This window comes from Mycena indigotica (genome assembly GCF_014461135.1).
Source record: "Mycena indigotica strain 171206Taipei chromosome Unknown Mind.scaff0003, whole genome shotgun sequence".
Classification (NCBI taxonomy): domain Eukaryota; kingdom Fungi; phylum Basidiomycota; class Agaricomycetes; order Agaricales; family Mycenaceae; genus Mycena; species Mycena indigotica.
This window is the reverse complement of record NW_023503002.1, coordinates 3,227,317-3,242,679: the sequence shown is the minus strand read 5'-3', so window position 1 is coordinate 3,242,679 and position 15,363 is coordinate 3,227,317. Positions and strand designations below refer to the sequence as shown.

Sequence of the window (15,363 nt, the reverse complement as noted above, 5' to 3'; positions counted from 1 at the left end):
AGGTTTGGTCCTTCCTCCTGTTGAATCACTCCCATATCCTCGTCTACGCCGAGCTTCTCAGCCCCATCGACAGGCTTCGTCGTATTGTTCTGCGCCATTGGCTGGGTAATAACAGGCACGGGCAGCAGGCCTGCGTGGGTATTCGCGTCGTTGTCCTTGCCTTCGAGCGCAAGCTGCGAGTTCGGCGCGTTGGTGGATCCGACTGATACTGTGTCGCCCGTTGTTTGAGTCAGTCGCGACGAGCGGCGATATCCGGGTTGGGTGGGCCGAACGACAGCATCATCATCGCTGGAGCCATCATCGTCGTTGTTGGCGTCAGCGTCAGGATTGACCCAGTTGGTCTCCATATCTTCTTCGTTCTCCGAATCATTGAACTCCAACTCGTCCTCCGACATTGCTGGGGCTTTGCGTTTCCCCTTTGCATCCGAATTCTTGAATTTGGGCTTGGGCTTAGGCCTGGGCTTGGCAGTGGACGTCGCGCCTGACACCTTAGTTACCGGCAACTTGAGATTGGGGTTGTTGAGAGGGGGAACTGAGCCCGTTTTGCCGTTCGACAATGAAGGCCCCGCGCTAGGATTAGGCATGCGCGAGGGATTGGTATCGTTCGGTGGAGGTACTGAACCTGTTTTGCTGTTCGAAGACGAAGGCCCCGCGCTTGGACTCGGAGTAGGCATGCGTAAAAGATTGGTGTCGTCCAGGGGAGGGACCGTACTGGCCTTCGCTTTGTTGTCTGAAGACGAAGGCAAAGGGACTGTGCTGGACCCAGGACCGCCAATGCATTGTTCTGGGGGCAGGGAGGCAGCTGCACAGTCGCCCGGTGCTGAAATAGATGTCAGAAAATGTAATAAACCAATACTGTGGCCATACAAAACGCTGTATGCAAATAGGCTCGCATTTTGTCGCGCGTTTCTCGCTGGAAATGCTCTGGGTCCCATTGTGGGAAGGTGACCGGCGCCGGAGCCTTGTTGACGCCATATGCGAAGCTAAGAAAGACTGTGAGTCAGTATCAAGCACACAGTGTTGTGATTCGACGTACTCGAGGGTTTGGATGGCCCCATTCCACCGAGGTATCGGCCCTCCAGCAACGAGCAGAATCTGGAGTCCCGTGAAATCCGAAAGGTGGGTCATAAAAGGCTCCAGGACGAGCGAGAGGTGGTCGATAGCACTATCCAGGTCGTTAGTTATCATCTAAAAAACTTCGGAGAGGGAGGAGACGCACTATTGCCGCGAGGCAGCGTCTTTTCGGGGCCATTGTTCCATTGCTTCGTCAAACTCCTCGCGTTGGCGACTGGCGACGCTTTCTGCCCGATCCTTGTAAGCCTGCTTCTCGGCCGCTGTCTTGGTACTCCAAAGATCCCGCGCTACTTCAGTCCTAAGCGGCAAGGGGGGCTTGTCTAGCTGTTTGCCGTTCTTGTCGACTCGTTCGTGAGGCTGTAGTTGACCCCAACGACGGTTAACCTCGTTGTCTATGACGTTTCCGTGGAGTTTGTCTTCGTGCATGAACTGCTGCAGACCAGGAAGAGCGCGAATGACAGGTTTAGTTTCGGATAGTTTGAAGAAGAATTGGGTGAGTGGGTCCGAAAGGTCGAGCTTCTTCTTCCCCGTCCGAGCGGGCTGACTTGTACCATTGCTCGCAGCTCGCCGCTTGGCTTGATAGGCCACCCAACGGTGTATCCGCTGGTGTCAAGTCGTAAGGCGCTTTGACACGGACACGTGCACAAACTCACGATCTTCTCCTTGTCCATCCACTCATCGCGGGCACCTCTCTCCTCCGCTGACAGGTGGCTGTCATCGTCCGGTGGTGTTGTCGGCGTCCAGTGTCGCAATGGGAAGGCAGGCTCGTCGGAGTCCTTGAAATGCCACAGAATATGAAAGAAGTATTCGTTGTACAGCTGTTGCAGGCAGTCTTCTGTGTCGCGGGTTCCCAGCGGCCTTGCTTCTTTGTACCGATCGACATATTTGCTCATTATGTCTTCGCGGACACCCTCCGCCCAGTTCTTCTTGTTTTGTCGCTCTGCCTTCGGTATCTTGCGCGACTTTTTTTCGTTCAAGACGTCATCTTCCAAAACTAGTCAGCAAATTCGGGCAAAACACCGACTGGACCCACCTTTGTCAACCTTTTCGGGGTTTTTGGCGTGCTTCGTCCTGTTTGTTCTCTGTAGCAAATCAAACCAGTCCTTTCCGACACACAATACCACATACCATTCGCTGCTGTCGAGGCCGACGATGCGGGCTGGTCCCTATCGCTTGGCGTTGCTGTGGTCTTTTCCGCTGCTGACGAGCGCTTGGACTTCGCACGAGAGGGCATGGAGACTGTCCAATATTCGTCAGTGAATCGCTTTGGCTGGTCGTGGGCTTGCTCTCACCGTCTGATTCTTCTAGTTGTCCGTACGAAAAAGGACAGGAATGACTTTTTGGGGCTTGTAGGCTAGGGTCACTTGTTTGTGACCCATACATGTGCTCATCAGCCACATGCTTGTGCGCATATAAGCCAAGCCCAACTTGAAGCACCAGCTACCGTCCCTTCTCATACCGACCTCATGGATAGTGATACCTTGCCCGTCCGCCAACTGCAAATCACTCCCCTCGCTCAGCCCGTACGTATATTCATCTATTCATCGCACCCTGCGGCTGAGGCTGACTTGATTTGTATAGCTTGCAGCCGGCCAAACTGCTGCCCTGCTCTACGACGCGGAGACTGGTGCTGCAAAACTTGTGCCTTTCCCTCATGCAACGATCAACGCAGCTAGGGCTGTGGAGGATCTCCTCCCCCTCCTACACAACAACACCATCTCGTGCTCGCTATGTGTTCGACCCACCTACCCTCACGTCGACGGCTCCTTTGCCGTGTTTCTTACTTGTCCCCACTCACCCGACGACAGTCCTTTCTTCTCCACCAACGCCGCGATCGAGGCCATCTTGCCAGAAGAGGAGGATGCTCGAGATGGGGCTCGCGCACCTCTCGGGAATGTGCTTGTGGTGCGCCATACTCCGATCGCGCGATCGGAGTCGGATAACGGTTTGGACGAGCCTCCATCCCCAGCGGAACTGGCTCGCCTGCGAACGCAATTGTGGTCCAGTCCACTCGTTGACATTCATGTCGAGGACGGGCCCCTTGTCCACGGTATCATTTTCTGGTGGGTCAAACTCTGCCTTTGGACGCTGGAAACTGAACTTCTGTAGGGCGCTGCAACAGCTCAACCAGCTTCCGCGAAAAATGGATGGGTGGATGTATTTCATCCCGTACGAGGTCGCGGAGAACCTTCATCACCCTGACGGGACTCGTGTCTTTCCGATCCATTGGGGATATGACTCCGAGTAGCGGAGTGCTTACATTTACTTTTGTTTCCTACAAACTTGGACAATATTATATACTCTACGCGCTCCCTCGAGAGGATTGGTCGACAGACGACGATCATTTGCCTGCAGCTGAGCCTAATTTGGTAATGTCAGCCCCTGATCCTATGCAGCCGTCGAACGAGGTTGCAGGCATGAACACACTATTCTACACCCTCTACGAAGCTATTGCTCGGACATTGCATGACTCCTAATACGACATAACATCTTTCCAGCTCACATTAGCCTTCCTGCCGTCAAATATTGACTTCTTACCTCCTCCCTGTGGAAGCAATTTCAAGAGCCCCCCATAGCATTTCCGCTCAAAATAAAAACGTAGATAGCATCTATTGGTAACCAAGAGGACATTCTGAGCGTTATTTGAGCCAAGGAATCATTTTGGTTTTTCAGACTCCACCTTTTTCGGCTCTCCCAGCGCACCAAGCTCTCCATCGTGCAGAATATCCATATGAAACAGTTGTTCTATGCATACACTAGCTCCTTGAGCCAAATCTTGCCCGGCGGCGATAAGTCGAAAGCCAGTGTTGCAGAATGACGAGAAAGAGTACTTGACAAGCATGGTCACACCTTGTTTCCCCCACGATAATGGCCTTTCAACGCAAACACAAGCAGCGATGGAAGTTTCCGCCAATACCAACGGTGTGTCCTGTCTCTTTCCTGCCCTCACATTATCAACTAACTGCCTCCAGTCAGTCAAAGCAGGAACGACAGAAGGTCCATCGCAATGCGTCAAAAGCCTATTACCGCAAAAAGTCTGTTTCCTCACTCCAGTCACTCACATGGGTGCTTAATATTTGCCCAGTCAACTACAGATTCTCGCGGCACGTCGAACAAAACGTGAAGAACAAGCCGCTTTGGCGCCCGTTGCTGAAAGAGTCGAAGAAAAGCTTTCCCAAGGAGGTTCCGAGCCACAAGCTGGACCAGTTACATTGACATCTGCGCTACCACCGCAACCACCGCCAGTTTTAGTCGACTCCAACCGGCCCATCGATATCGCTGAAGTGCTGAACAACCTGGACCTTGAATCGACTTCGACATTTTCGCGCCCGCGATCGCCTTCGAACTCTGGCCATACTCTCCAACTCAGTCTGTGATATGTGCGCTCAAATATAAAGCCAGTAACTGTTTTTGTAGTGTCGGATTCATGCAACCTCGGTCTTCGATCCTCGAAAGGCAAGTGCTCAAACCCTTGCCGCTTTGGCATTGTTGAAGTCTTTTCTTATGAGCATAGCGAAAAGGCAGATTTGCCTCGTGGTGTTTCCCCCCCTTCCCAAGAGCAACTGGACACGTTGCGCGTCCTGGGCAAATTCACCTTGAGCGAGGTCCAAAAACGACAACTCTTAGTCTCGCAATTGAATGCGCCAATGCTTACTGCACCGACAGCGGATGACGCCGACTGTTGGGTACGGAGTGCGAGGAATGTCGAGCAGCGTTATATCTCCGGACCGAAACGGCACTCGATAACGACCTGGTATGACGCTGTGGCTGCGGTCCCTCTGTCTCAACAAACGCCGGGCCCTCGCCGCTTTCGGCCTATCTTTCTGGATACGCAGCAATGGAACACACGAGATCCGCGATCTGCAAGGATGGACTGTGATGCAGAATGGCAGAAACAGGTGTATCGACGACTGTACCACCAACACGATGTAACCAGCCAAGACGTTTTGAATTGAACTTTTTCTCATCCTATACTAGAGATGGTTGCGTTGCAAATTGAAAATCCGGAAGATTTCGACCGAAATTGTGCCATATAAAACAAGGCGTCACACGTTATATCTTCTCTCAACGCGACAACGACATCCCTGCCACTTGGAGTCGATGTCCCATCGTCGGGGTACTTCTCCACTGCCTCCTTCCTCGGAACCCGACTACAGTAGCAGCGACTACAGCGATGAGGGACCCAAAGGTCGGTGGCTTCTTTTTATTATGAATCGGTGATGATTAGTTAAATAGGACATTCGCTATCCTCCATTGACGCTATGGACGAGGCCAACGTGGTGACTGACCAGCTCGACCTATCGAGCAGTGATGACGAGAGTCCGGTTTCAGATTCTGGTGAGCAGTACTCACTCGCATCTCCACGTCCCAGCTAACTGAAAGTGTCTTGACGCTAGAGCTTCCTGGCGGTCGAAACAACCCGCTCACTGAAGGCCAGCTCCCAACAACCCCTGCTATTGCAAAAGCGTTGAGCAAGCGGCCACGCACTCCCGATTCGCCTTCCCGTGATTCACTTGGCTTCTTTGCAGACGTTTGACGCTGACAACAAACTCAGCATTGCATGAACGACCAGGCCGTTCATTCATCGAGAGGCTCGCAGCTCCACCGCCCTCACTACTTCGGGCAAACTCAGAGCGCCCAGGAATCCAGCGTGCGGCTTCCATTACATACATGCCGCTGGCTGACCTTTCTCCAGAAAAAGCCCTCAAATCTTTATTGCGAGTTGATACTGGACCTGCAGTCTTCGCTCGAATGGCCCACGCCGCATTCAAAGCGGTCATCAATGCCGATGCACCCATCTTGCACGAACAACGGCACAACGACGCAGAACTCGAGGCTACAAGGCAGAAGGAGCGGACCGCATATCTGCGCGAATGCTGTATTACCGCCGCACTGGACTGTCTGGCCGATAACGATGCGCACGCCCCATACGCTGTGGTGGTCACGCGTCGTGAGCTGTATCTGGACGACAATACGACTCCTCCGTTCGCCGACGCTTCTGGACAAAAACCATCAATGCAAACTCTGTCGACGCCTCAAGTCTCATCCTGTTCTGTACGTGCTCAATGATTTACCGCAGCGTCTTGACCTGACAACTGAACAGTTTCATGTGCAGTCACAGCTTCTGCTTCGTTTGCGCGCGACTGCATTTCAACAAGTCTTGGCACTGCCCAATACCTGACTGCGGTGCAGTACAGTATCGTGCACCACTGCCGCTGCTGCCGTTGAAACGGGAGATAACTGCCTTGTACGTTGGGTTCTATGATTTCACCCAAGTGAAGATGGACTGGTCGAATGTCCGCTTTCCCCGTGCTAGAGTCGCATGATGTATAGAGTAGATCGCGCCAAGACCTCTCCTGAATTAAGAATTTAGAGTTAACGTGTGAATTGATATATAATCGGCCCGGCAACCTGCGCACACATGACCACTTTACTTGGGCACACGTTTCATCCAAGAAAGTTTCCTGGCGGAACTACATGAAAACAGATGAAAACGGGCCCGGGGGGAGACCAAGATTCTTGCCTCCTTCCCTCACAAAACGAGATGGCATTGGTTACTGTCGACCATTCCAAACCCCAACAGGAAGGTGTGTGTGCTTCCTCGCCCAAGGTTCAAGCTTGACACTACCAGTAGCCCACGCCCGGGCCCTCGCAAAGGCTTCAATCCCGCGTCCCATCTCTACCAACTCGCGTCGACACGATTTGAGTCTTGGAGAGCAATACTTTCCAGGTATCCACTGGCAGCACTGGTACTCTGCGCATTTGACCAAGGGATTCATCTCGACAACTTACGACATCTCTTGCCAATTTCTCCGATTCTGGAACGCAGAACTGTTGTATCTCACCATGCCTTGGCACGCGCCGGCAGTAGCAGCAACGCGAACCCTTATGATGGACTCCTACACATGTGGTGAGCTGATCGAAACAGCTTGGGCCGATGCTGCAGAGTAAGTATTCAAATTCTCCTTCCGCACATTTTGACCTTGGATTCAGGGATAAAAAACTTCTCCTCAGCGAGAAGAAGCAGACGCTTCGCCACCAGCCCGTTTATAAATCTAAGCTTTGACCGACAAGGACTGTTTTCGTAGTTGAGCTGTAAATTACGATTCCCAAATGATCGGTCCAATTCGGATCAGTGTATGTGACATACCGTGACGATCAAATCGTCAACACGCGTCTTCTTCTCTAAAACGACAAGGGGATCTTACTGTGAGCGGGGCTCGCTTTTTGCCTTTAGTTGTTCCCTCACTCAATGTCCCGACAGCGCAAGAGGAAACCAAAGGTCCATGTGGGCGGCCTTCCGCCCAGCCAAGTACAAGGCGACACCAGCGTACACTTTCTCACCAGTGGCCGCAACACTTCGTCTCGTCTTCTCAATCTCGCGCCAACCGCAGCTACGCGGGTTCAAGCAACCGAGGACCTGGCAGAATGGATGCCGTTCTTGGACCTGGCGGACGAAGAGCTGGCAGCCATCGCGCTGACCATATCGTCAGAACCTCAGCCATTGGAGGATGACCAGCACGCAGGAAAGCGCAAGCGCACGGCCTCGGTGTGTCATCTTTCCTTTGTTATCATTAGTCTGACTAGATAGCTCTGCAGGATGACCCCATGGCTCTTTGGCGCCCGATGATGCGCGCCTACCTTGACGAACTTATACGAGGGGAAACACTGGGGAGACATGGCACTCGCCCTTCGTGCGCCGCTTGTGGGGAGTCGCTCGGCGAGGGCTCCAATTCACGCGCATTTCGCTGCACCGAATGTGGTCCATCCATTCATTGCGAGGAGTGCCTGCGTAGTCGACACGAGCAGTTACCTCTGCATTCTCCCCAAGTACGGCCTTCTTCTAAAAAGCTCGTTAGTATTGACTGATACTGGGTCCAGACCTAGAGTCCAGACAGACTTTTGGCGTAAATCGACACTTTTCAGTCGCAGTGGTCTTGGAATGGTGTACCAGCTTGGCCACCATGGATTTCCGTGCCCGTATCCCGAATCGCGAGTACGAACACTGGTCGTCATTGATGTGGGAGGCATTTTCAAGGTGGATGTGAGGTCAGTAGCGTTGGTCGCACCAGACCAGACCATGCTGATGATTCACAAGGTTTTGCGCCTGTAGCGCTAGTCTGCGCCACAAACACATGCATCTGTCTCAGCTTTTAGACAATGCTTGGTACCCAGCGACGACCATGGAGCCCGCCACGTGTGCGACATTCCGAGTTCTCGATCTCTTCAGAACACTCAAGGTCGTTGGGAATATGAACGCGCATGACTTTGTGGGGTCCCTGGAGCGGATGACGAACGCAACGTTTACTGAGCAGGTTCCGGTAAGTCATCATTCATCTCTGTTTAATCCTAATTAACCCTAACAACCCAAGGATCGTTACAAGGCTTTCGGAAGGATGAGTCGACAATACGATTTCCTTCTTCGTGCCAAACGGGCCGGACGCGGCACGCAAAAAAGAGGGCTTGGCAGATATCCCTGCAGGTGGCCTGGCTGTTCATTGCTGGGCATGCCCTGATCCCAATCGCAACTTGCCGGAGGGCTGGGACACGGTCGACAAGTCCAAATCGTATGTGTTCTTGAACTCGTTACAATTAAGCTTTGTTGATTGACCACCAGATATCTGTACTCCCTAATGCTGGCCCTCGACGCGAACTTCCGCCTGAAGAACCGGATTCGAGGGAACGAACGCAATGACCCTTCACTAGGAAGTGGTCTCGGTTATTTCGTGGAGCTAAATCAGTACAAGGAGCATCTTCGGCACTACGTTGCTGAAGAAGATGTATGCATCATCGTTTGCTTTCTTTCACATTGCTGACAGTTACCAGGTCAGCACTTGTATTGCTTTCGCGGCATTGATGCAGAAGGAAACGAGGCTTACAACGGGCCTTAGGGTATCTGGTGTCGGCGGCTGTGTCTGTGCTCGCCACGGACTTGTTCGACCATTGGGACTAGGGGACTTGCAGAAGGGGAGCGGAGCGTTTGACAGTGCCGCCCATCTTTGTTACTGATTAGCCGCAGCTACGCGAATATGGACTGGATTTTCCTCAACGCTGTGGGTGGCGCGGGCTTAAAGCGACTCGTTGTGTCCTACGATATCGCGTGCCAATGGCAGCAACACATTCGAGAGCGAGCGAAAAAACTCCACGACCAGGAACTTGTCACGACGCAACTAGACGACTACGCGTTGCAATTCGCGCTCCCTGTTTGGCACGCTGTTGCTCATGAATCCAGTTGTCAAGCGGCAAATTCTTTGACACATGCAGTCGGCGTTGGGCGGACAGACGGAGAGGGTATTGAAAGAACATGGGCGATCTTGAACCCCATCGCGTTCTCGACCAAGGAGATGGGAGAGGGCAACCGACATGATACGATTGAAGACAAGGTCGATCACGTCAATTTTGAGAAGAACGTCAAGCAAGGTCGGGACGATTATTACTTCGGTTTCACCAAACTGATTACCAACGATGCAGGAGATACATTGGCAAGGAAAATGATCATCGCTTTGGCAGAGCGTGATCAGCAAGTCAGAGAGTTCAACCAAGTGGACGACAGCCTCGAGCCCTCATTGCGAGAAGAGTGGCAGCTCAAAGTTGACGCTTGGAATGCGGATAAAACGTGCCCGAATCCTTACCTTTCAGACGCGAAGCACGGTATGTGTGTGTAGTCTTGTCTATAACCGGCTCTCACTGCTTCGTATACAGCGGGACCTTCAGAGGCACAGATTCTTGCAGATCTGAAGAAGTCGGAATTGGAGCAACTGCGCAGTGGACGCGGAAGTGAATTGGGAGCGGGTAGAACAACAGCTGCTGCATTTATCAAGGGTGCACTACAACTCGAAGACCAACAGTGAGTTGACACCTTTTTAACCATCTAGCGATGGGCTGAAGCATGCTCTAGACGCCGTATTCGTTTTGAAGCAAGCGGGACGATGACTTTGACTGCTGAGCGCTCAAGTCAGCTGGACGACTACGTGTGGCAGTCCTCAAGAAGCTGCGCACATTGGAGACGCACCAAATGGTATTCATGCCAGGTGTGGAAGAATTGCGCTCTGCGGAGGAGGAGAAACGCGATGCCGACCTTCCTCCCCCACCTGCCGAAACAACGAAGCTTTGGCTGCCAAGCGACCTATCGGTGGAGCAGCGCGAGGCTATCTGCAGGCCCGCATTGGTGGAGATAGAAGCCCAACTCCGACTAGGGCAGTGCGCTGATGCTCTGGGCAAAATCCGTGGGCATCTTCATGCGAAGACCCACTTAATCGATACGCGCAATGCGAATGCGGTTGGGCAAAGCTCGAGCACCAGGTTTGGGACATTAATCGGCAGGGTGGGGGATCAGGCTCGGCGTCAAGCGAACAAATATCGAGAGGCGAGATTAGCCCTGTTGCGACTGAAGGGCCCCGAGTTTGCGCCACAGTTCCGGGAGCTGCGCGATGAAGATCTACGGGTACATGTCGAATCGGAGAGCGATGCCAAGGCGCGGGCAGCTTTGGGGAAGCTAGGCTCAACGAGGCGTGCGCGAAATGAACCGCCCGTGACAAAGAAGATGTTGCCTGTGTCGTGGATATGGTTTGCAGGTGGGGAGGCTGATAAAGAGGAACTACATGACTGTGGGTGTTTGACTGCGCCAGCATTCAGGAGCTAATCGTGTTTCTGGTAGCGGTCCGCGTGCAATGGACCAAGTCACGCGCTCGACGCGACCGATGGATTGAAGAAGTACATCTCTTGCGGGAGGAGATGCGTCGCGTTATCAAGAGTGTCGAGGTTGTGCAAAGAGAGTGGAAGGAACGAGAGCAGTTACGAGATGACGTGGACGAGGAGTTGGCAGCGGGCTTAACAGCGTATGCTAAGCGCCAAGCATACATCTATCGGGGGGTCGAGGAGGCATTTCGCGCAAGCTGGGGCACTTCAGGTGTGGCGGCTATTCGTGCGGCAGCAGTAGTGGAGCCACTGACAACGATGACGTCAGTTGGCGAAGATTAGTTATCTTCTGGATTAGGACTTAGAGTTAATGATGCTGTATTAGTACTTAACAGGATTTTGATCGTTTGATGTCATTGATGTGGGCCCAGAGCCGAAATAAGCCGTTTAAGCTGTTGATGAGAAGGAGGTGTAGGTGGGGGGTACTTTGACAAATGCACTAGCTGGGGTCAGCCTGACAGGAGCTAGCGGATTTGACACCGGTTTGGCTGGGTGCATTGAGTGCAGTTGACAAATGTTGCCAACCACAGGTGCCAGTAGCCGATCATCAACGGGCCGCCCCACCACCCCCGGCAGAAATGCGGGACGGCGAGCCTCACTACGAAGTCGAGGCCATTTCCCTCGTACGCAAGCAAGGTCGACACCGCCTGAGGTACTTAATTCAGTGGAAAGGCTACCCTCGGGAAGAGTGGACGTGGGAATTGCGGGACAAACTGGAGGGTGCAGAAGAGGCACTCGAGGACTTCTATACTCTCAACCCATTCGCGCCCCGCGAAGAACTCGTAAACGGCCGATGGAAAATCCAAAAGCAAGACCAGGGGACGCGGACCCATAGGGCGTCGAGACGCCGCCCACAACGGAGGGGGTGATGTCACGGTTCGGGTCGGGCCGTTCGGGCCCGAACGGGCCCGCACGGGCCCGTATACCGCCGCCCTCCTGGACGCCCCCTCATTCTTCCAACCCCTTCCGTTCACCCCTACGGCCCTACGCAGCGCCCATCCGATCCGCCCTGGGACCTGGCGCCCATCCGATCCATCCCTAATACCGTAGCGTATAAAAGTCGTACTTACAAGATGTAGTCGCTAGGCTAATATCGTCTATTCTCCGGGCGAATACCCATCTCTCGTGCTCCTCAGACCCCTTCGAAGTCGGACCCCCCGACGCCCCGATACAGCCCGAGCCCGACGCTGACATGGTGCTCACAGTATAGCTGCTCCAAGTGTTGTACTTGACAGAATACTTGATGAGAAGACTCTGCAAGATCAGCTTGAAGATCGGTGGGCAGTGAGTCTTCTTAGAAATTTGATTTTGAGATAATAATTTATCAACCCTAGATTGAATATATCACTTTGACAAGGGTTCGCAACATTGTTGAAGCCTTTGATGATGATGGGTCTGGATGGATATCAGTCCAAGAAGCAAATATATTTACAGCTTCCCGGCCCTCTAACTACTCTGTTCTTGCATGGCTTGCATACTGGGCAGCAGGTAGGATGATCTGGATATATAAATCAAAGAATCTAAAATATTGAACTATCAATAGGTTTCAAAGTCATATCATTCTGGTATGCACAGGAAATTGATGAAATACATAGTCAAATGATGGCACTTGCTGCTCACATTCTACCATCAAACCGTGCACGCTTTGATAAATATCTTGAAAGCCGAGAGCTAAATATACTTGACTTTCTGTCACGTGGAGTGATACAGTTTATGAATAAAAGTTATGAAGGGGAAGATTATACACTCATGTCCCACTTGTATGTTCCATTAATCATGTCATTAATTTGTACTAATAGAGAAAAATTAGTATGGAGTATTCTTCAACAGAGGAGCAGAGGTTGGAACATGGTTTAGAGAGTTTTGTGTGGCAACTTGATGCCTATAACACACTCTTGGTATACTGACTTCAGCATATATATAAGTACTAACATCAAGAATCTCATAGGCAATCACTGGAACAGGAAGAATTGAACAGGTAATATCACCTGCCCTATTCTTAGTATTACTATAGCTAATAATATTATATAGTATCTCCTCCCAGTCATAGTATTGTTGTTGCGACATCATCTCAAAATCATATCCTTGGCTTGTACAGAGGCTCTAGATGATCGGGAACTATATACTGCTCAAAAATCATTCACCATACTACTTGAAGCCATTCAATCACAAGTTAAGACTCTAGAAAGTATGTTTCCATCTCAACATCCATTCAACAAACTAAAGCATAGTAAATCAAGGTAATTTTAGAGCTCAAAACCGTGATCCTCAAAATGAATTTAAACATGCATACAATGGCATGGTAGGCATAGTATAATATCCATATCATATGCCTTGTTGAATAACTGTACGGTTTTATATTGTCTATCAATTTCTCAATGGACCATCAAACAAATGTAGGTTTGAAAGAAAGTAACTAAACATCTAATCCCTTTCCAAGATGATTTTCATGTATATAACTATCAGGATTCCCCTGTTGATTTTGGTCTTAATGATTATCAGGCAATTCTGCCAGATAAGAGCATTTTGAAGTATGCTCAACCAGAACTTGGTATTCCCAGATATATCTACCAGGTTATTGATCAAGATGATGAAGCCCCAACTAGTCCATTTGATGGTCTTTGGACAGGCACATATACATATGGCAATATTACAGCAAGACAAGATGGGCCAGTTTCTGCTCATCTGTATTTTCTCAATAATAGTACTCAGCATTTTGCTGGATCTGGTACAGATACTGTTGGCAAGTTTGAGATTACAGGCAGTATTACAACAGATAATCAATCCGCAAATATGTCCAAGATATTTTTCACAAAAAGATATCTGACAGGATTAAAGGAAACACCTATCTGGTCATATTTGGGAACTGTTACTATGGAATCGAACAGAATGACTGCAATGGATGGGGAATGGGGTCCTCTGGTTACTACTTCAGATGATTTTCATGGCTATGGTACCTTTCATATGGATCGGACCCCAGCTATTGTTGCTCGACATCGTCCTTCAACTGCAGAGTTTCAAAAGGACCGGTACAAAGCTTACTGGAAGCTTATTCTCAGTATTCGGGAAGAGCAAGTACAGCGCAAATTGCTTAATACCAAATACTGTCGCAAGCGAAGTGCAACCCGCAAGAAATTTATTGAGGCTCAAATGGTATATATCCACTTGTATATATACTGTATACATATATCTGATTTCTTACTTAGCATCTTTCAGCAGCTTTAGATCAAAATTATTATCGTCGGAAATGGAAATTGAATGAGGAAGATTTATATCTCAATGAATATATGGATATCTGCAATCAGTTGCGGAGCCAGCTTCGGTCAGAAGATATTCAATGCTATACATGGCAAGCTCAAATGCGGCTTGAACAAGAATGCTTTCACCTGTTTGTCTTGTATATTATATCATATTATTGAGCTAACTTTTTATAAGTAATTTATGGTGTGACGTCTGTCGGCGACAGATCATTGGAGCCCGATACAAGTAATTCTTTTTCTTATTTTTATTACTAATTTATGATTTTTAACTATAGATGTCTTGAGTGTATTTCCTCTGAAAGTATTGTGGATGGAGTCGATCTCTGTGAAGATTGCAAGAATATAGTGGCAAGAAATGGAGACAAAATCCATGATCCTTCCACTTATTTTCTCATAAAAAGAGTTTCTATGATATATAATCGACAGATGGCTAGGATGATCTATAATGCAAAGCAGAAAAAGCAAAAAGTTATAGAAGCTATGTCACAAGAAAAACCACATCCAGTCATCAAACAGCAGGACATCTTGCACTCTCATGCACATTTAACATGCAATGATTGTGATACAGTCCTTAAACGTCCCTTCTGGCAATGTATTGAATGTGATAAAGGCATTTTTTATCTTCTTTGATTTGATGATATAGGATTGCTGATTAGTATAATAGATTTCTTTCTATGCAACACTTGTGAATCAAGACAGACAACCATGTCTTTATCTTTTTCAGAGGACTCCTGTCACAAACAACACCAATTCAGAGGATGCCAGTTGGCCAGTGAAGGCAAGCAAGAAGCACCGTGAAAAGATATCGTAAAGATGATGGAATTCGAAGACTGGGGTACAAGACGAAATCTACTCTACTTATATACACTACTACCATGTGTTTACCATGCCTAATACGAGAGGCAATGACATCATACTTTAGCCATGCCTTTACGTGCTGTTTGCCTCATGTTCAACTCCACGCTGTCAATCAACATCAGCATCGACATCTGATGATCCAATCACCATCTTATCGTCCATCTTATCTCCTCCTTGTCTTATCTTATCAACCAGGGCCAAAATAAAAGGTTTAAAAGGCAAGGAAAAAGGGTTTTTTAACCCAGGGTTTGACATTACCCCCCCTTCAAGGTCGACGTCCTCGTCGACAGAGGGCATTAAAGCGCGTTCATCATCCACCCCCCCCTTCAGCCTCCACAAAATGGCCAGTCTGATAATTAAAGAGTTTCCGGGACGGATATGGGAGCTTCTCTTGCGTCGGCTTATAACGTTTGACCAGGTAATCCCAATGACCCTGGGCAAGGACAGGCACACTATGGGTCTTGACCACTGG

General features: G+C 49.9%; 1 protein-coding gene across 1 annotated transcript; it reads left to right on the top strand.

Annotated features, from left to right (window-relative positions):
• Positions 1–7,327: 7,327 nt before the first annotated feature.
• MIND_00375000 (CxC2 domain-containing protein) lies at positions 7,328–11,055 on the top strand (the record flags this gene model as incomplete). Its single annotated transcript, XM_037360586.1, has 13 exons — positions 7,328–7,624; positions 7,675–7,929; positions 7,970–8,124; positions 8,174–8,396; positions 8,448–8,499; positions 8,546–8,642; positions 8,693–8,855; positions 8,902–9,053; positions 9,095–9,726; positions 9,778–9,922; positions 9,974–10,029; positions 10,107–10,682; positions 10,733–11,055. The coding sequence occupies 13 exons, from the start codon at positions 7,328–7,330 to the stop codon at positions 11,053–11,055; spliced, it is 3,126 nt and encodes a 1,041-aa protein (XP_037223471.1).
• Between the last annotated feature and the right edge of the window lie 4,308 nt (positions 11,056–15,363).